General features: G+C 48.1%; 2 protein-coding genes across 5 annotated transcripts in view; both read right to left on the bottom strand.

Annotated features, from left to right (window-relative positions):
• Positions 1–496: 496 nt before the first annotated feature.
• On the bottom strand, positions 497–9,908 carry LOC308145747 (protein kinase C and casein kinase substrate in neurons protein 1-like). Of its 4 annotated transcripts, none has more exons than XM_080517281.1 (10): positions 9,827–9,908; positions 8,353–8,423; positions 8,084–8,240; positions 7,710–7,945; positions 6,522–6,677; positions 5,276–5,451; positions 5,069–5,189; positions 3,718–3,785; positions 3,546–3,625; positions 497–1,121 (listed from the first exon to the last, which is right to left on the bottom strand). In XM_080517281.1, the coding sequence occupies exons 2-10, from the start codon at positions 8,407–8,409 to the stop codon at positions 1,009–1,011; spliced, it is 1,164 nt and encodes a 387-aa protein (XP_080373407.1). In that variant the 5' UTR covers positions 8,410–8,423; positions 9,827–9,908; the 3' UTR covers positions 497–1,008. The 4 variants fall into 4 exon arrangements, with proteins under 4 accessions (XP_080373407.1, XP_080373408.1, XP_080373409.1 ...); XM_080517282.1 differs by lacking the exon at positions 9,827–9,908 and adding an exon at positions 9,504–9,634; XM_080517283.1 differs by lacking the exon at positions 9,827–9,908 and adding an exon at positions 9,258–9,320.
• Positions 9,909–14,726: 4,818 nt separating this feature from the next.
• The window catches only part of LOC308145738 (SH3 and multiple ankyrin repeat domains protein 1-like), a gene marked incomplete at both ends in the record, with an annotated part of 32,078 nt that continues 25,799 nt past the window's right edge, over positions 14,727–21,005 (bottom strand). The window contains 7 exon segments of the mRNA XM_080517266.1: positions 14,727–14,778; positions 15,086–15,976; positions 16,082–19,331; positions 19,412–19,517; positions 20,061–20,182; positions 20,365–20,421; positions 20,522–20,548. Of these exon segments, the coding sequence (XP_080373392.1) occupies positions 14,727–14,778; positions 15,086–15,976; positions 16,082–19,331; positions 19,412–19,517; positions 20,061–20,182; positions 20,365–20,421; positions 20,522–20,548 (4,505 nt within the window).

Genomic DNA, 21,005 nt, shown 5'->3' with positions numbered 1-21,005 from the left:
GCATTATAAAACATGGCTAACGTGTTTGTCAGTCATTGATATATTTTAGTTTTAAAGATAGTTCATTTGAGTAGTTGTGCAAATATGTAATTATCTGCAATTAAAGCACCATTTTCAGCACGTGTGCCCAGGAGGCTTAAGTTCCCCTCGTATTACCGAAGCCATTCAAGCCACAGGCTCCAGTCTGCGTGTGTCATTTAATGATCGCTCTCAAGGTTTGTGAGTGTGTCTCCTCTCAGATGTAATTCCAATCGGATCACAACGCAGCGGACTGGGCGTGGAGGTTTATATAAGAGGGGACCATTTAAAATAACTTACACGGATCTCCTACGACAGGCCTTAAGGGGTTAACGTTAATATTTCAAAGACACGAGCTCCCTCCCGAACAAAAGGATGTGAAAACTGACTGAAGGCCGAGCGTTCGATGGATGGGAAGACAAAAGACGTCGCTGAGGCAAAGCCGAAGGTTTGAAAACATAAAGAAAGTACCAACAGGAAGAGCTGGAGCCCAAACACTTATGGTTTTTTTTTATTTCGAAAAGCCTTTTCCTCATTCAAAGCAGCTTTTGTGTGCTTCTACATATTAACTGAGAAGTAAACATTAACCTTATGTGCACACAACATTGTAAACCTTTGCCAGGGTAGCTCCAATCTATCTTCATCGCAGTGACTCAGACAGGAAGGCAGTAAATAAATATCTTCTCTTTTGTTTTGTAATAACATGCACACTTGCATGCAAACACCCACGGACATATTCACATTCAGTACAAACGGTACACTCTAGTCTTTCACAAGTTAATTGTAGATGTATTCAAACCAGATAGGTTAGAATATTAAGGCCTCGGAAATTGTACATTTAAAAAAGAAAAAAGAAAAAAGAAAAAGAAGGCTGGGTACAAACATCAACTCAGACATTAAATGATAATACTTGTTATTCTCGGAAGAGTTTATAGAAACCAACACTGTGGGGAAATAAGTCCAGCACATAACGCTCGGCGCTGGGCGACGTCACTCAGCGACTTCCACATAATTGGCTGGATAGAAGCCCTCCTTCCCGCCGCTCAGCACTCCTCGACACCAGCCCTGGTCGTCCTCCTCCTCCACCTTCAGGAACACTTCGCCTGCCGTCACAGACAAGAAGGCTTCAGTTTAGTCGCCTTCACACTAAAAGAAAAGCCTGTAAAAATTAATCCTTTCCGTGATTTATAAAGAACACCACTATCAGCGTATATGTCGGCATAACTTAAAGTCCCAGTGAAATGTAACACACTACTTTGCAAAAAAAACGATAGTTGGGGTTCTACTTGTAAGGTTCCTCCGACTCTGCCCCGCCACTGTTGTCGCATAACAAAGTTATTTGAATTTTGAATCTCCAGCCGAGGAAGTCGGGGGAATCCTTCTCCTTCGTGGGCCATTGTGGGCGGAGCCTATGTGTGACGTCACGAGTTGTGCAGATCTCGATCTGTTGTGTTTATATCGGCTTGTTTCCCTGTTAAATATCCAAGTTTTAACAGTGTTTTGAAGTTATAGTCGGCGTTTTTTGAGCCTTGATGAAAGATTGAGCCTGGAAGAGACCGAGAGAGGAGGAAAGGAGCACGGGCGGTGGGAGCCGCTAGCTCGGGCCGCTAGCGGGAGCCGCTAGCTCGGGCAGCTAGTAGACAATCAAGTAATACCTGGACTCGTCTTTGGTGATTCCGCGCAGTGGGAAAAGCCCTTCGACGTGTTGGATCCAGGAAGCCGGTCGTTCTGCCAAAAGTCAGGAGCCTCAAATAGCACCGTTTATCGGCTATTTTCTCGCAGATTGTCGTGTTTTAGCATTTTACCCTCGGGCCAGTTAGCATGAAAATGTCCCTAGAAGCAACAGCCAGAGTGTTTTGGAGGTCGAATTTTCATTTCACTTGGACTTTAAATCTGAATTTGAACTAATTCGATTCAGTATTTGGTCACAAGACGGCAAAACACCCTCGATCCCGACGGAACGGCGTCGCTTCACCAACTGTGTCAAAATCAAACAGCGTAGAAATCCTGACAACCAGCGGATCACAACATGTGGGCGCGGCGGAGTCGGTCAGTCATGCATGATGGTGGCTGTCCTTGACCGGAACTCGACCCCCCCCTCCCCCCACAGGCGCCAAAGCTGCACTCGTCCTCCACGAGTCAAAGCAGCTGAATGAAATGGCGCTCAAGATAATTTCAGCTTTAAACATGACTTCCTAACTCGAGATACGTTTAATTTATTCTGGTTGTTTCCATCTTTGTTTTCCAGTTTGGGCGGGTCGTGCTGGAAGATTCCACTCCAAAATCACCATGATCAGACAAAAGTAATACAACAATTTGACTGTTGCAAGAGGAAAAACGATGTCAAAACTAAGTAGCGTGCAACTTTTTGTTCACACATGTTGAGCTGAACTGAGTTAAAACCTAAAGGCTCGATCCTCAAGAGCAGTCTTTGTTTTTCCATCGGGCATCAGTGTGAAAATAATCGTCCGCCCCAACAAACCACCCGCGTTCACTTCCCCCTCGCTCGTTTCACACAAGTTAGGGTGGATTTTGTTTTGCTTTCTGGAAAATGTTTGGAGACGTGCTTCGCCTTTGGTTGTTCTGTTCACCTTAATCGACTGTGATCGTTGCTACACTCACCCCGGCGTCACCCAGTTGTCCACATATGGGTTTTCTGGCGTTCAAACAATTGGCTCCAAGCCAAGAGATAAATCCAGGCCTCAAAAACATTCCCCCTCAGAAACCTTGCAGCTGCCATGTCTCATTTTCTGCTGCGAGATACGAACGCTCCGGCACGTCACGCCAAATGAAAGAGACAGACATAAACACAAGTTCTGCTGGCAGAATATCTCCCCTCTGAGCAAGAGAGGTTAGGTTCTGGACCTCACTAATTCTGACTGATGTTCAGTCCAAACAAGAAAAGTTTACTGCTGCTGATTTATACCATCAGTTCTTTAGTCATCGTGGAGAACGAAGCTCTGCTTTCCTTGTACCCACAAACCAATAGCTGCAGCAGAAAGGCTCTTGTATTTGTTGGACACGCCCTGGCAGATATATATATATATAAAGCACGCCATCCAAGTCAAGCGATACTGAAGAACTCAAGCCAAGCAGGTGAAGATATTACATCAGCGTCGATACTTCTGCGACTTATCGTGGCGAGCGTTTGGTGAAGGGCCGGACGCATCCAGACAGGTTGACGGTCCGTCACCCACACACAGTCCTCGAATGGAGAGTCACCGACTCAACGGACAAAGCATGTCTGGGTCGTGGGAACAAGCTGCGGTATAGAAAAGAACAAGCTCTCCGCAGAAAGGTCACGGAAACCCACAGCATCGGTGCCGAAGGCGAGAGTGCAGCGAGGATGTGGAGGTCTTGACATTTGCTACTGAAGATTCACGCTGCTGGAGCAGAAAGCGACGCCACGCCGAGATCTTTTAACGAAACGCCAATAAACCGCTCGCTTGTTTCTATTTCCAAAAGAATGCAATTTCCATTATCGCTGGTTTAGATTTTGAGGACTGGAAAAAAAAAAAAAGCATCACCTGCTTTAAAGGACAGCTCGTCGCCCTCCTCCCCGGCGTAGTCGTACAGAGCTCGCACCTTCACGCCGCCAATCATCACACTGATCACACAGACAAAAAAAACTTAGAAAACATTATAAAGATATATATATATATTATTTTTTTATATTTATTTCCCCTGCGGTTGACCTACGGTCGGCTTCCCTGACCCTTCTGGTCTCTCTTCCTTCTCTTCAGCTTCTTTACTGGCGGGACCCATTCCTGAAGACACGAGACAAGACGTCTTAAAAACAAGGAGGAACCACACGAAGACACATTGACGTATGAAAGTATTGGAAGTTGACGTTACAATTGGAGATTAGTCAGTGTGGTGCAAACCGCCACCTTTCTTACTTGTTTTTCTTTTAAAAATGGTTTCAATTTCACGTTCTGCGGACTGGCGTGAATTTTGCTGGAAAAACCTGGTCCGTTTTTTTTCATATCTCCAAAAACTGACATTTTATCAAACAACATGTAATGTTGGAGGTCCTGTGGTGGTTCCGAGGCACACCACTATCATATTTTCTTGGAATTGTCCTAAAATTAAACCCCCCCCCCACAGTGGATAATTGGCTTGAAATCATTAAGGACATACACGAGATGGAAAGGTTGACTTTTGTTTTAAGATTGCAGACGGATATTTACTCTTCAAAATGGACAAAATGGACAAAATGGACAGTGTATCCCAACATATAATTGCTATCATGTCTAGATAACTGATGTATGCTGGCACCTCATTAGTGTGATGCAAGACTTTCACACTCTTGAGATTCTGTTTCTGTTTATTCTGGACGTTTTTCGAATCGCTAAAACTCTGGCAGTCTTCGCCCGTTCACCTCGCTATAACTGTTTCAACTTTGACACTTTTTCAACTTGTTGTAACATTTTCAACTGACACTTTTTCAACTTTTTCAACTGTTTGACACTTTTTCAACTTTTTCAACTGTTTGACACTTTTTTAACTTTTTCAACTATTTCAACTTTTTTGAAAATCGTAAACATTTTTGAAAATCGTGCCAATTTTTTGAAAATCGTGCAATTTTTTGAAAATCGTGCAATTTTTTGAAAATTGTGCAACTTTTTGAAAATCGTAAAACTTTTTGAAAATCGTGCCATTTTTTTTATTGTGCACTTTTTTGAACATTGTGTAACTTTTTAAAAATCGTGCAATTTTTGGAAAATCGTGCAATTTTTAGAAAATTGTGCATTACAGTTTGCCACCAGCATTCACACTACCATGCATTTGACGCGGGAAATGCAGATCATCTAGTTACCCATTTACTTTCCATAGTGGTTCATTACAACAGATACAAGATTATTGTTACATGAATGCTGCTTAATGTTGATCAATGTTTATATGCTGACGACTTTGCTGTAAGTGCTATGTGTAAAACTGTTTAATAAAAATTGAGTATACATTTTTTTTTAATGGTTTTAATTGAACTCTAAATGTGTCTTTGAAAGCGTCTTTTCATCCGACTCACTGCATAAATCTTTGCACGTACCTGAATCTTGGGCCAGTCGGTGGGCATGCCGGGCCCGTGGTGATTCTTCCACCACTTGAGGTCGTCTTGTTCATTGATGGACATCAGAGTTTGGTGGAGTTCGCTGTAAACTGCCTTCACACTGAGCACACAAAGCAGAAAAGTCAGTCGCGTGGACGCCGGGGACACAGCGAGACGACGCCCGGCCGGACGGACGGACAGGCCCACCTTTCATTATTGGTGATGTCCAAGTGTCTGTGGATGGAGAGGAAGGTCTGCTTCAGGAAGCTGATCCTCTTCCTCTCCTCCTCCTGGGCGTTCTCAAAGATGGCCTCCATCTCCTCCATGTAGCGAGGCGTGTAGGACGACACGTCTTCCAGCATCTTCTCGTATCGATCTCTATGCTGCAGGAAGAAGAAAAAAAAGAAAAAAATGACAAAACCCACATGGAAAGAACCTATACAAGGATATATGCGCATATATGAGACATATAAGCAGTTTATACGCACATATATGCTGTCTATATGCGTATATATGCCACATATGGGCAAAATTTGGGTGCATATATGTGAATATACAGGCCATATAGGTCTCCTGTACTCCTTTATTTCCACATATATAAAGCCAATATCTCAATTTGGCAACTGTCATACATTATCAATGCAATAACTAAGAACTAACTAAAAAACAATTATGCAAGAAGAACATATAGATGCATATATGCACACATATATACGTGCATATATGTACTTATATAGGTGCCTGTATGCACGTATATGTGTACATATATGTGCATTTATGTACATATAATATAGGAAAACGGCCAATTTTATACATGTCACATATATTAAAAACCTATATTAAAACATATATGTTTATATAGGTTCTTTCCATGTGGGGAGAGACTGGCTGCCACGTCCAGGAAGGACCCCTGCTGGGTTTCCACAAACGCCGAGGACGGTGGCGGTCGCACACGGCCATACAAGGGAAGTGCTCCCAGCAGATACTCATGTTTACAGCCGATAGTTCCCCGAGTGAATAAACAATCGCCACATGACGCAAAACTCCTGTGACGTAACGGTTCGGACTCCTTCGAATGGACTGACTCATGAAAGGCGGAACATATTTTTCAAGGGTCGTCACAGTGTGGGAAGACGAGCCCCGACCGGTGAACCAGACAGACACACACAAAAAATAAAATTAAAACGCAGTCATTTTTGGTTGAATGTCAGACTTCTTCATCTTTTCCACCTCGTAAGGTAATAATGTCGGACGCTGTGGGCAATAAGGAAGCGGAGCTCCTCTCGTGCCACTTGGATGCTTCGTCCAGAATTTGTAATCGTTCTCCACCACGATGGATTTACCCATCATGCTCTGCTGTTCCCTGCGGTCGCAGCGTCCAGGGAAGCAGGCACCATTACTTTACTCTTCACGTTTGGTTCACTTGGAGAAAAAGCGCCGCCTCTCTTCTCACCTTCTCTTTCTCCTCCGAGGCCTTCTCTCTGGCCTCCACGAACTTCTGCTTCTTCTCTTCACTCATCTGCACATTTTCATTTGCTTGTTTTTCTTTCTCCAGCGCCGCCTGCTCCCTCTGACACAACTTGTGGTAATCGGCTCGGACCTTCTCCAGCTGCGGGGGAAAGAATAATTTTTTGGGGTGAAAAATCAGCAAAAATGGAAACTCAAAATGATCTCGGGAAACATCCTGACATAGAAAGCTCATTTTCTGAATCCATCTTGAATAGGGATAAAGAAATACTCCCCAATAGATGCACAACATGCTACATGCTACATGCTACATGCCAATGAGTTTTGGCACTCACTCGCCAACGATGCTACATGCTAAATATGATTAACATATAAGTGATACACTCATTAGCAGCGAGGTCGGTCCCTGGGTCTGCAGGTTAGTACTAGTACTCGTCCTTTAAAGGGTTAGGGTGACATCACATTCCCTTTTTTCTCCTTTCCAAGTAGAAACATATTTCTATTTTGGATTAAAATTTGAGTTTTTCTTTAAAGATTACCCTTTAAGTTAGTTTCAAATCACCGTCCATCAATTTGACACACTGACAGGCCACAAGCATGAAGCTGCATTTTCTTAAAGTCGGTGGAAAAACAATGCTGTTTTGACACGTATGCGCTTATTTGATGTCTTGCTGTAATTGAGGTGAGAAAATCAATACCACTCTTGCACCTCTATTGTTCATAAAACATGAAGCTTTTATCTGCAAGTGATTACCCACTGTTATAAAAAAAAAAAAAAAAAAAAAACAACAACTACATCACAAGAATGTGAGAAATGTGGTGCAACATGTTAATTTGTGTGCTTTAGAGCTGCCGGTTGTCAGATTCTGTTATGTCTGGACAAAAAGCTGGCTGCTTCTCTGCAGATTTTAAAAAAAAAATGTTTTCCCCTGCCAAGTGTTTGTGTTAAAACGGTCTCCTGGCTGCTGAGAAAATATCACAGGTATTCCGAGCCTCTTCCACGAGCCTTTGAAATGCTCACGAAATTCGTCTTCCTCAATTTCTGACGAGGATCACGAGTCAAAGTCGGTTAAAGACCGTCAGTCCTTCACCGCACTGCAACTTGAAAACACGCAGCTCTGTTAGTAAGTGCAGACACACGTGTACAAATGGCAACGACGCGTGTCGGCTGGACCTTCGTCAGCTTTTTGGACCAGGGTTTCTGCGCACGTGAAAAGCTGCTGTTGTTGTCGTGGCTCTCCTTGAATCCGCAGAAGAGCCTCTTTGGGAAAGTCTCCTTCTGCCAGGTCTTGACCCGGGCGCCGTCCTCGCCGACGAGCGACTGAGAGATGGACGAGTGCAGCTCGGACAGACGCTCGGTGGAGGTGAAGAAGCACTGCCACGCCCTCATGAGGGAGCCGTAGAGCGGCCCTGCGGACGCAGAAGCAAAGAGAGACTGACGGAACGAACGGGGAGTCACGATACCAATAAAGCAGTAATGTTCAGTGGGGGGAAAAATCCAGACGTTGTTATTTCGTGAAAAAACAATGAATTGAGCGTCGTACTCACGAGAATCCACGATGGACTTCCACTTGCTGCTCCACTGGCTGAGCTGCTGGGCGTACTGCTTCTCCACCTTGGCCCTCTCCGTGAAGCACGCCACGAGGTCGTTGCACGCCTGGAAGGACTGATCGGTTCGACGCACCGTCCGCACATAGTTCCTCGGCTGGGACGGGGCAGACGAAGGGAACAAAGAAAACACCTCTCAGTCCCCGACTCGCACACCAAACAGTCGCTCCCCGACAAGCCGAGGACCTCGTCACCGGTTTCATCCTCACCATCCAGAAGCTCCGCTTCCTGTCCTCCTCCGGCGGCTCTCTGGGGAGACTCGCCATTTTCGGGAACGCGTCTGTCATTGCAAAGCAGAAGACGTCTGCGCGTCATATGGATAGTTGCTCGACTGGTTCAGATGCATAACAAGGCAGTTTCTATTGGCAGGCGGCGGGGTTAAGTGTAAATTACTGGCAGGCTGCAGCCTTGCAGTGTGTCGCCTGGTGCGTTGCCGTCGCGGCCTTAGATTATTCTGACGAGGTGTTATTTACAGTGCACAATGCCCAAAGGCCTCCTGCGGGAGTGAAGGGGAGTGTCGTTCCAGTGGCAGGGTGGTATTCGGGAGGGGTGGGATCTGCCAGCAGGAATAGAACAGCTGCTCCAGCATTCTTCCTGTTGCTTTCCCAAAATAAACACCAGCAAAAGGTCATCTTTCCCTTTGCTCTGACTAACACAAGGCCGGTTAGAACCAACTGTCTTCTGCTGGGACTCTCGCCGTTCTCCATTTCAGGCACACTGAGGCCACAGGAACGCAATGGGGTGGGGTGGGGGGGCAGATTTGTGAACCGGCAACAAATGGGAGATTGAAAATGGACTAAATTGCTCACATAGCAGGCATTTCTGTTCAATCAAGGCAAGTCGTACAGGCGAGAGGGAGCCGGCAAGCTGAACAAAAGAAGAGTGACGCATGCACAGACTTGCAAAAAAAAAAAAAGACGCTCACATTCAGGCCTATTTGTGTCTGGCGAACGTGTTGTCACACTGCTTGCTGGGTAACATGACAGTGACTAACCACACCTCATCACAAGACCGAGCATGACTGAGAGTCAGGCTCACCTCGACTCTGCTTCTCCCTCGGCTGCAACGCCGCCTTTCTGGCTTCTGTTATTAAAGTCGTGCTATAAATTCTTACTTTTGATTAGATTCTGTGTGTCGGACGCCTCTGTCCTGCCTCTGCCCTGCCTCTGTCCTGCCTCTGTCCTGCCTCTGTCCGTCCATGCAGAGGAAGAGAAGAGAGCGCGAGCCAGTTTCAAACCAGATTTCACTTCAGCACCATCGAAGGGTTTTTTTTTTTAATTCTGCGAAAACTTCATTCACAAGCCAGAAGAAGCCAGAATGTGGCAGCAGAGCGGTCATGCCTGGGAGAACCAGCACTTACATTTTCTCTCTGAATCACCAGTGATTACTCAACTGACCACTTGTTAGTGTTCAAGGGCTGCTGAGGATTCCTCTCCATGTCTGTCTCCCCCCCCTCTCCTCTCCTCTCTCCCCTCTCTCCTCTCCTCTCTCACTGACCCACTTCTCCCCTGGTATTTAAAGTTACATGCACATAAGTTGCTGATGTCAACGCCGCCGTGCGACACTGAGATAACGCGCGCCGGCGGCGGGAGAGAAGACAAATATGAGCTTTTGCGCGGTAATTACGTTGATTCCAATTGGCCCCAGGGCAAAAAAAAACATCGGAGGAGGAAGGAACCTTACCTTTCTCGCTCTCCTCCCCCTCTCTTCTAGTTTGCAGTCATGCCAGGCTGAGCTCTTCTTCCCCTTTCCTCCCCCCCCCCTTGTTCCTTTACTTTAACCCCATCCTTCGCTCCCTTAACACTCCCCTGCTTCCCCCTATCAGGTTGTCGAGCTCTTGCAGCTCTCAGTGACTCTCACCGTCTCACTTTCTCTCCAACTCTGCTATTAGACAAACAGCTGGAAGAAATCCCCCCCCCCCTCCGTCCCCCCCCCCCGGCGGCCCGGCCCTCCCTCCGCCTCTCTCCATATGGTGCTAATGAGATGCTGGACCTTCACTGCCACTGCTCACGGAACCGTGTCAGTGTGGCACACCGTCATGTGAGCTTATTAGTGACTTTGTGTGACGGCAGGAGGTTGAGTGTGAGGTGGGGGGGTGGGGGGAATGGGGGGGGGGGTTCCCAATGAACTCCCTCTTTAGCCCTCCTCTGTCACCTGCCTTTCTCTCTGCTGCAGGCCTGGAAAGACGAGCACACGTCAAACCCACCCACACACACACTGTTTACTTATTATTCTGCCCTGTCCTCCGCTGGAAACGAGCCCCGGAGCCCCGAAAAAAAAAAAGAGCTCGGCGGAGTCGTCCGGAGCCGCCGTGCGTTTACCCGCCGCCGCCGCCGCCGCCGCCGCCGCCGCCGCCTCGCTCTCCCTCTCTCTGCTCTCGCCGGGCCTTCTGGGAGCGAAAGAAACACGTGTTGAACATCAGCGATGAAACGTAGGGGCTGCCGACGCTCCACCGGCGGGAACGCCGTCGGGCCACTCGCTGTTCTGCTGACGTTAATCAAAATTCACTCGCGGGATGGGAATCGTTTCATTAGAACCATCGACTGGGCTTGAAACTGTAAACGGAAAAAGCAAAGAAAATGAAAAGTACAATTCAAACCAGGTAAGAATTGATTTGTGGTCTGAGTATTGTGGCGCCGGCCTTATTTCTCTTTTCATATCAAATGTCAAGTTTGACGGGATTCACACGTGTGTGAATGTTTCCATGCGAGGCGACATTAGACTGTAATCAGTGCTGTGAATAAAGAGCTGGAAGGCGTGTGATAGCACCACTTGAAGGCAGCGACACATCATAGACTCGGCTACGGTGAGTTTCAACGTCTCACGACGTTCTAAGTGAGAGCAGCTTGTTGGTTCCACATCCTCATTGTCTGCAGGTAAGAGCAGCGACTTCATTAATCCTGGACTCATCGAGCTCAAAAGACCACAGACTGTCCCCAAACATTCACATGCGACAATCTCCAGAATCACCGTTTTGTTCTCGCTCATAGATTTTCTTTCTTTTCTACGGAGATGCAGATTGTCGAGCGTCTTCTCTAATTGAACAAGGAAATCACTCGAAGAGCTGGACAATGATTCGTATGAACACTTTTTAATATGCGGCAAACAACTTCAACTACCTCTTAAAGAAGAATTAACGATTATGTTTTAGCCATAGTTGCACAAGCACTTGTTTTGCCCGGGAATTTACATTTACTTAGAAATATAACAGATAATATTAAAGAGTAATTTCATCTTAATTCCTTTGTTTCTTTGTGGAAATGGTTGTCTGATAGGATCTTGTCATCTCCAAACAATTTGTGGTGTTCACGACATTTTAACGTTTAAACGATAACTGTGGGTGGATCAGTGGTCTGTTTAAGTCGCTGGTCTCAAGGATCCATCCAAATCATCTTTTTATCATCAAGCGATTTTCTGTGTAAACATTAAACTAATTAATTAATTTTCAACCTTTAACAAGTACATATTGAAATATACTATTCAATTCTTTTCTAAATTATATTCTATAATTTACATATTTATTATTCTCTCCATTTTCACCGTCTTTACTGTAAATTATTAATATTGTGTGTGGGGCTGTGAAGAATTTCCACCTGAGAAAATGAATCAAGCCTTTTTTTTTTTTTAAAGTTTTAAGTTGCAGTTACCAGAGCAACGCGATGTAAAAACTGATGTCAGCATGGTTGCAGATACACTCCGGCCTCCACTACACCACCCAGATGTTCCAAGTGTTTCAACATCTCCCTCCTCCAACACCATGGAAACAACAAATCATGAGGCGCGCTTTAAACTATCCCCACTTCTTAACGCGACGCTCAACCTCTCTGTGAGCAATCCAGGCATTCTATGTCCTTCCACAGAAAGGAAACGGTTCTCAGATGTTCTGCAGTCGTTGCTGAACACACCAGCAAGAACCCCTGCAGGAGAACGAGCGGCACCGACCCCAAAAACAGCATCCCGTTTACAAACGTCTCCCCGTTTAAACATTAAACCTGTCGCAACGCCGGCAAATGGCCCGACATGCATCTTTATTCAAGTTTGTTTTTTTAACGTTGCTCTCTGTGCCTGGCGGGCGTCTCCTGGTTTGCTGCATGACTGCAGCCGCTGCCTGCTTCGAATTAAGTCGTCTCATCTTCCTCCTCCTCCTCCTCCTCCTCCTCCCCGAGAGCGCTAAACTTTTGTCCTATTAGCTCACCGAGCCTGATGGGAAAACAATTCAGGACCTGAAAAAAAAAAAACCCACTGTTGCCTTCAGCCACTGCAGGGCGGAGACGAGCTGCTGCCAAATGACTCCATTCAAACGCAGCACTTTGAATTGGGTCATTATGCGAATTTGTCAGGAGACCGAATTAAAAGGAGAAACGAGAATCACGACAGTTTATTTTAGCGTTTATTTCAACACCTTAGTTGTACCTCTATCATAGTTTATTCGTAAATACTGCATTTATTTTAAACAAATTTATATATCTTTTATATATATATATATTTATTTATTTATATATATATATGTCTTTCATTTCTGCATACTTATACTGTATGTAGTCATATTCATTATGCAATTTACTAGACCTAAATACTCTTTTAAATCATAGTGAATAATGCTTTCTACGCTACTGCTCAGTCCTTTCACTTCCCTGAATATCAGCCATCGCGAGAGAGCGCTGAGGCAGCTCAGCATGAGAATAGAGGTTCATCATCTGAAACACACATGTGAAAAATATGCATTAACTTAAGTGTCAGTTTCACCGGGGGTCACCACAGGGCGAGCAGTAGAGAAAGCATTTACAGAGAACCCAAAATAAAAGAATTAAAAAAAAAAACAACAACAAAAAAACCCAAAGTAAACATTGATTCAAAGGATTTGCCATTACGAGTTGGAAGACGGAGATTCTTAAAAATGTTTACATACTTAATATTAGAATCTTTATTATACTATAGTTTTATGTTATCATTGTCACCACCACCACCACCACCACCACCACCACCACCACCACCACCATGACATACAGAGCTATATATGATGTGTTTTGCCTTACAGTTGAATCCACTGCAGGAAATGGCGAAGGAAAAACAAAACAAAACGTTAAAAAAAAACCCCAGGATGCTCGCGTTCACCTGGCGGTAACGCAGAAAAAAACTAAATCTTCAAAAGTGGGTCAGAGCGTTCCATCTTGAGAGTTCGCGTGAAACTGAAACAGTGGGATTGTCACCTTGGTGGGGAAAAAGACAAAAAAAAAAAACTCCAACTGAATGATGCTTTCTCACCATTATAAATGTGTTTTTTTTGAAAAGGCATTAGAAAGAGGAAGGTGTAAAGTCAGGGGGAAGCGTTTGACCACGGAGGCAGGCTGACGAACGCACACGCACAAAAATCAGACACACTGACTCACGGAGGCTGAAGGTTGAGGAATTCAGGCAGACAGAGACGCAGTAAAAAAGCCCTTTTTTGATCACTGCACCTGCTGTGTGAGAGAGAGAGAGCCGTCAACGCTATGGCAATACGGGAGGGGGGGGGGTGGGGGGGTGTGCATCCACGCCTCCGCCTCCGCTGTGGTCAGAAACACCCATACATAAAGCCTAAGAAAAGATGATCTCCAACCACATGCTCTTTTTTCCAATCCCTCTCCCCTTTTTAGAATAGTCAAGAAAAAAAAAAAGGAAAAAAGGTTCATGTCACAATATTTTCTTAATATTTTTTAAATCCTCATTATTCACAACTTGATTTCGACAATTATAAATACCCTGACCAGTTTGGAATGAATGATTGTGATCAGCACTTAGTACAAAACAAATGGTTCTACTAATAGTGAATCCCGATTAAACATGTAAGATATATTAAGCGCTCGCAAAGTACATACATACAAAGCTTACTGGGGCATTCTTTTGGGGAATATGGCAAATATATATATATATATATATATGTATATATATAAAAAAACAATTCTATTGTCTATCATTTTCTTCTATTGTCATTTACAAACAAAATCCTCTTGGACTTTGGCTCTGGTTCTCAGATCTGCTTAAAGCTACAAGACTCACGTCAGGATGTGATGTGGCCTTTATGGTTCCTTCTTCACCAAAGTTTCTGGCGTAGCCACGATAAATAAAGTTGTTTTTTTTTTTTTGGGGGGGGGCGGGAGGCTTTACCCTTTAAGCAGCAACTTTTCTTTGAAGTCAGACTTGAGTTTTCTCGTTGCTGTTTAAGCAGCAGATGGTGTGATAATCCATCTGTCAATGTGTGTGTGTGTGTGTGTGTGAGAGTGTGTTAAATCTTTTACAGCACAAAACGGTGTTAATTAAATGCCTGTCCATGAAAAGTTATAAAGTACATTTTCACTTTAGAAACTCTTTTTCTTGACCGGTCACCGTCCCGTCACTTTCTCACCGGGATCCTTCGACAGGGACAACAAACATTTTGCAAACAAGCTTCCGCACACGGGGAATCCCTCAAGCGTCAGTCCGGCGCAACCTGCTGATGTCCAACCTTTTTCTTCTCCTGCCAATCTTCTGTTAAAGTTCATCTCTGTCAATTTGTTTCCCCCCCCCCCTTTCCTGTCATGTTTGAATCACTCCCTTCACTCCCTCAGTCTGTGTCTCGGGGAGAAGCAGTGACATGCAAAGGAGAGGAGAGTCGCCTGGGGAGAAAAGGAGGCCAAATTAAAAAGAATGAGAACAAGTGAAAATTAAGAAAAAGGTGGAGCAAACTAAACAGGGTTGATAAAACAGGGGGTGATAAAGGGGAGGGGAGAGGGGGTGAGGACGAGATGAGGCAACTTATCAAACTCTATGTGTTTAAAGAAGGGGGGGGGGGAGCATGGCTGAGCTAACGTGGGATGATGCAATGAGTCACTTTGACTCTCTTGATCACTCGGGGGGTTTTTCTTTATGACCTTTTGACTCCACTGCCTTTAGATGTTCCAGAGTCTATTAGTCCTCCCTCACCTGTCAGTGAGTTTCTTCAGCGCCCTCTCGATGTTCATTCGATGTCCTACACGCGTCACTCCCAGGTCCAAGAAGTCGTCCTTAGTAAGTGAAGGCAGATGCGATCCGTCTATCTCATTGTCTATAAAACGCTCCCTGTGCTCGCCCAGGTTCAGGTACGCCAGCCAGTCAGCCACGTCGTACTTGGTCCAGTAGGGTAGCGGCTTGATGGCGAACGGTTTTGCAGGCGGGGGAGGATTGAGGTGGGGGTAGTTGAGGCAGGATGGGCTTGGGGGTAGATGCATCGGGGACGAGGCTCCGGAGAGAAAATGGGTGGGGGAGAGAGAGCGAGAGACGAGCAGAGGGTTGGGACTGGTCATACCGGATGGGGAAAACAGGGGAGGGGTTGAGGTCTTGTACGGGTCTCCTAAGGGCAGGCCAGGAGAAGGGGGAGTGAGGGGCCCCGGGAACTCAAAGGGGTTGCTGTAGGAAGGGGTACTGGGGAGGATGGGGAGGGAGGAAGGTCTGGGGGGGCTGGGGTTCGGCTGCTCGGTGGTATAGATGAGGGGGCTGGGCGCCCGGCGGCGGGAAACCGAAGAGCGCATCTCCTTGGTGGGGCTGCACTGAAAATCAAAAGTCTGCCTGCGAAACTTGGACCTGTGTTTGGGTGACGTCGGGTAAGGGCAGTAGGTCGGAGAGTGGGGGGGGTGCGAGTGAACCGGAGAGGAGGGCATCACCGGGGACGGGGACCGAGTCCAGTTGCGCTGCACTTGAGGAGACGGCGAGACGGACGGCGTGGCGGAGAGGTTGGGGGTCAAGACCTGGCGATGCTGTGGGGAGGAAGTGGGGAGGGGCGAGGTGGAGCGGCCGGTCGGGGGGCTGTTGAACACGTCTGTGTAGTCGGCTGAGTATCTGAAAGACACACAAAAAAAAAGAGGTGGTCTTCAATACGCATCATCATTATAAAAAATGGTTAAAAAATGGCTTTATTTGACGTCATGAGGGAAACATACAAACCTATGCATGGTTGGCGACTTCGGAATGTGGCTCCAGTCGTCCATGCTCTTCATGCCGCTCATTTGCTGCAGCTTGGAGCTCAGCTCGTTGATGATGCTCGCTTTAACACCTGAGAGGGGTGAGTGAAGTCTGCGGCCTTCCATAACCATAGCCCCCCTCAGGTCTTGCTCGTGCTCCCCGACCTCACCCCAGCCAATAGACCGACTGTCCATGGGTCTGTCTAGACAGGCGGCGAGGGCGGTGCTGAAGCCATCCTCCATCCTGGATCGGCTCTGCTTGTGCTTCCTTTCGTCGACAAGAGTCCCGTCGAACCCAGGGTCCTCTGGGAGACTCTGCCTATGTAACTGCAGTGGCGCAGGGTTGGTGCTGTTCTGCCGCCGAAGTGCAACGGGCGGGACCCTCCCCCCTCCGTCCTTGTAATGAGTCATCTTTGGAAACACGGGGTTTGCCAGTTTGGTCGCATGAACCTCAGCTGTTGGCCCACCTGAGTAGGTTGTGTGTGGATCCTGATGCTCGCCGCTTCTGTCTGCGTCGCAGCCCCGGCCTTCTCCTCCCACCCCTCCCCTCTCGCCTCTCAACCCGGTCAGCCCCAGCATTTCCAAATGATGGTCGCTGCTGCTGTGACTGTCCAGCTCCTCAATCCCAGAGTCCACCACGGCGTCCTGCCAGTCTCCGCTCTTGGACGACACGGCGGTGTGATGGGCACTGGGGTCGGCAGTCCTTCCCACAGTGCCTGCTGCAAATCTGGGCCCCGCCGTGGTCATGCCGTAGTCGGAGGACGCCGGGGAGGTCGTGGTGGTGGTAGCAGCTGCACTTGCGGTCATGGTAGTGGTGGCGTAGGTCATGGTGGTGGTGAGGGCAGCCGTACCTCTGTCCTGGGCGTGAACCCCTCCCGAGAGGTCAGAATTACCGTAGTAGGGCTGCGACTGGGACATTGGCTGGGGTCTGTGCAACGACGAGGCAGGCAGAGCAGCAGGGGTGGTGGAGGGGCTGGCGGAGGGTGGAGGAAATATCTGTGGGGATGGGTAAGAGGGTGAGAGGGCAGACTGTGTGAGGTTTGCCACCTCGCTGTCATAAGAAGTAAGGCTAGAAGCAGCGGAGTCTCCACCCTGTGATGAGGACTGGGGAACGCTCGGGGACTTAGACGACACCAGCGGGGGTGGAGGAGGCGGAGCAGCAGAAGTAGGATGTTGACCGTGATGGTGATGGTGATGATGGTGAGCGAACTCCTTCGCTCGATCCTTCTTACCATTTGCAAACTGTAAAGGAGGGGGTAGCGGATCGGCAAAGACAAACTCATCATCCACATCTATTGAGGGAGCCGGTGGCGGTAAAACCATCAGCCCCAGGCCTCCACCCTCTCCACCTCTCATTTCTCCCATCGCTTCCTGCGTCTGTGCCGGGGCTGTGGGGACAGTGTACTGAGGAACGTAGCTGGTGTTAGGAGTGCTGTCCATCTGCAGAAAGGAAGGTCTGCGAGGGGCTGGCTGAGCTGGTGGGGGCGGGGGCTGTATGGGTGGAGCAGGCCTGCTGTCATACATCTCCTTGTCTCTCTCCCTGGGACTCTGCGGGTAATACTGACTTGAATACTGGCTGTTTCTGTCCTCGGAAAAGCGAACTCTGAGACCCTCCCTGGGTCCTCCTTCCTTTTCTCTTTCGATCCTCTCCCCACCCCCTCCTCCTCCCAAACGCAATATCCTTGGTGACTGTGGCCGGCTGTGAGATGCAGGCGACGTGGTCGTGGTGGGGGAGCTCAGGTGGAGTGACACCGGAGAGGTGTAAGTTGATTGTGTCGGTGTGGCAAAGAGGGAAGGTGTGGGGGTCTGGACGGGAGTGGGAAAGGCTCCCACCGTGGACATCTGCCGTCCGAAATGCCGTTCGTCTCTTCGCGTCCTGCGGTCGTCCTTCAGCGCCCGCTCTCTTGCGGCGAGGGCCAGGCCAAGCGGTGACGAGGGGTCGAGGATCTTCCCCGTAAGTGGGTGGATAAAGGTGGTCGTGGGCTGGGAGCCATACATCGACGGGGCCGACTTGGGCTGGCCGTCCTGACTGAGCACGGCAGACGAATACTCGGGCAAACCGAAGGCGGGGGGCATGCTGCTGGAGTAGTTCACGTAGTTGTCTCCAGAAAACATGCCTTCGTCGATGGACTTCGAGGGCCGAAGTCGAGGAGTGGGTACTTCCATTTGTGAGCCTTGCAAAGGTTGAATTCTTACTCCTGGAGGGAGGCTTCCCTCTCCTGCTCCTCCTCCTCCTCCTCCTCCTGCTTCCCCTTGGATGTCCTCTTCAGACGAGAGGTAGAACGAAGCACTCTTTCTCCTCATTTCTTTGAACCGTTCCCTTTCCCTGCGAGCTCCCCCTCCCCCTCCCCCTCCCCCGCCCCCTCCAAACGCAGTGCCATAGGTCGAAGTATAATCCAAATTGTCCAGGTTTTGCTGCGAGGAAACGGAGGGAGCGACACTCGTCGGAGGCACGGAGGCGGATGTCGGGGGCTGAGGCGGCACGGAGCTGAGCGGTGAAGGCAGGCTGGCGTTGGGGCTCTCCGAGTTGACGTCTTCGGGGGCGTGGTCTTCCGGGTCGTGCGACGCCTCGGCCTCCATGCTGCTGCCCTGGCTGCTCCGGCCACTACTGCTAGTGGAGGGCGCTTTCACAATAATGGTGGGGATGGGGATGGAGCTCTTCTCCTTGCTCGCGCCTCCTTTCCCCCGAGGTTGCCTCAGCCCGTCTTCAACCTTGGACTGCTTCATCAAGGCCCCCCGGCCTCCCCTCCGGGCCATTCCCCTGCCAGCGGCGGCAGCCTGCTCCCGGCTGGGCGCGTGCGGGTGATGCTGGGGGGCCGGCGGCGCCTTCGGCTTAGCACTCGTTGGCGGCGTGGCGCTGCTGTAGCCTCTCCTCAACCCCCCCATCTTGCCACCACCTCTTCGGGGCACGTCCGGTTCTCTGATGCACACGCCGTCCGATTGTCTGCGGAGCGTGGGAACCATGGCCGGTTGATTCATCCCACCGGGTCCGCTGACCTCCCACCCGGCTGGAGCGGGATGCCCTTGCTGAGAGTGCAGCTGGTAGTGGGGTTGCGATACAGGCGGTATGGGCATAGCGGGCCCCCTCCCGGGATGAGGGCCTGCGGACAAAGGTGGCTCCGGGGCTGATGTGTTAGGGGGCGGGGGGATTTCCTCCGGTCCCGGCACCGACAGACTGCGGGCCAACTTCATGGCGGGTGGGTGCAGGTACTGCCTCTCCTCCTCGGTGACGCCTGGACACAAAACGTGCAAGTTAGCAACACCTCACAAACGTTGAGCCTGCGCAGATTCTGCGCGGAGATTCACTGTTCACCTATAGACTTTTGGCGCATCATGACGGCGTGCTGAGGACCGTGGCCCGGCTGGAAGTGAGCCTGATTGTAGCTGAACCCTGGTCCGGGCTGCTGCTCATACGGTTGCTACAGGTGAGCAAAAAAAGCGGGAGTAAAATTAGAAAGCAGAACAACACAGAGTGAGTAAAGAGAGAAATGATCGGCTCCTAAGCTATAAAAACATCATGTGGATATAAGCGGTAAGTATGATTGTGCATCGGCGGCGCGTTAAATGAATGGGCACAACCTGACTCACAGTTAAACGAATGGATCGTGTGGGTGGTCCACCGTCAGTCATTTTTATCTAAAGTACTGTGAGGGAAGGAAACATACATAGCTAAAATAGGTAAGCTCCAAGTTTCTTTACCAAAGGCTACATTTTTGCTTGGATTAGTCACATCTAGCAGTGAAATATTCACTTTCCTAAAGCGTCTGAGTATCTCCGTTGTATATTTTGAGCTGCACGTCATCACAGGGAGGGTAGTCGATCGCTGTTCAATATTTGTGGATATTATGCATTATGCTGTATATATTATAAAGTAATTCTGCCTGCAATGCAAACAGAAACCACAGTTTACAGCTCCACGTTTTTTTTTTTTGTTTTTCCCCCCAGTCAACTCGCTATAATACCTCGTTGGGGACGTTGGGAGCGATGCTCTTGCTCCGGTCCCTCTTGCCTCCGTGACCCCTCTGGCCCTGGTTGTCTGGTGTCATGGTGTGCTGGGCTGCAGCCAAGATTTCATCCAGTTTATCTGAAACAAAGACAGAGAAGAGAGAGAGAGAGAGAGAGGGCATGGAAAGACAGAGGTAGTGAAATGAAGCACGATTAGGAAACATGAAAGGAGGATTCTGGTGAGACCCCCCCCCCCCCTGTACCCTCCAGGTATAAACACCCTCTTGAAATATGACAAGAGTGGAGAGAGTGATTTCTTACTTAACGCCATCTGATAAACTGTCCTCTTCTTATCAGCACCCTGAGCGGACTCATACTCTGGAACAATTGGAGAAAAAAAAAAAAGAGCATCAAACAGGCCGACTTTTAATTAAAAGCCCGGGGGCTGATGGAGGTGACGATAAAGGAAGATATTCACCTGCTTTCTTTTTCCAGGGAGAGGCCGCTGTTGCATACATAATTTGGGAAACAGAAATCAGATGTAACCAGGGCTACTATATACATATACATATATATATATATTGAAGAATGGAAGGCAGGCGAAAGGATGAAATACATACTCGGACACACGTGATGGTGTGAATGCAGGTGTGATGAGGGGGAAGGTGACGGGGGACTGAAATGATCACGAGACCACACAAATCCATGGTTCTCCCACCTTTGTCCACTGCACGCGGCGCATTTAGTGAAAAGACAAACACACGGCAGTTTGAGAAAGGTCAAATTCAACATTTCACAAATCATCTTTTAACCCTACTGTCTAGTAACCACATTTACTTATTTTTTGTGCATACCATGAAGATACTAGGGATGCACCAATATCACTTTTTTAAGGACGAGTATGAATACGAGCGTTTATAGCTGCTTGCCGACGCTACAAAGGACTAATCAAAATCCATGAA

Source organism: Blennius ocellaris (genome assembly GCF_963422515.1).
Source record: "Blennius ocellaris genome assembly, chromosome: 21".
Taxonomy (NCBI): Eukaryota; Metazoa; Chordata; class Actinopteri; order Blenniiformes; family Blenniidae; genus Blennius; species Blennius ocellaris.
The sequence above is the reverse complement of the archived record's forward strand: the minus strand, read 5'-3'. Positions and strand labels throughout refer to the sequence as shown.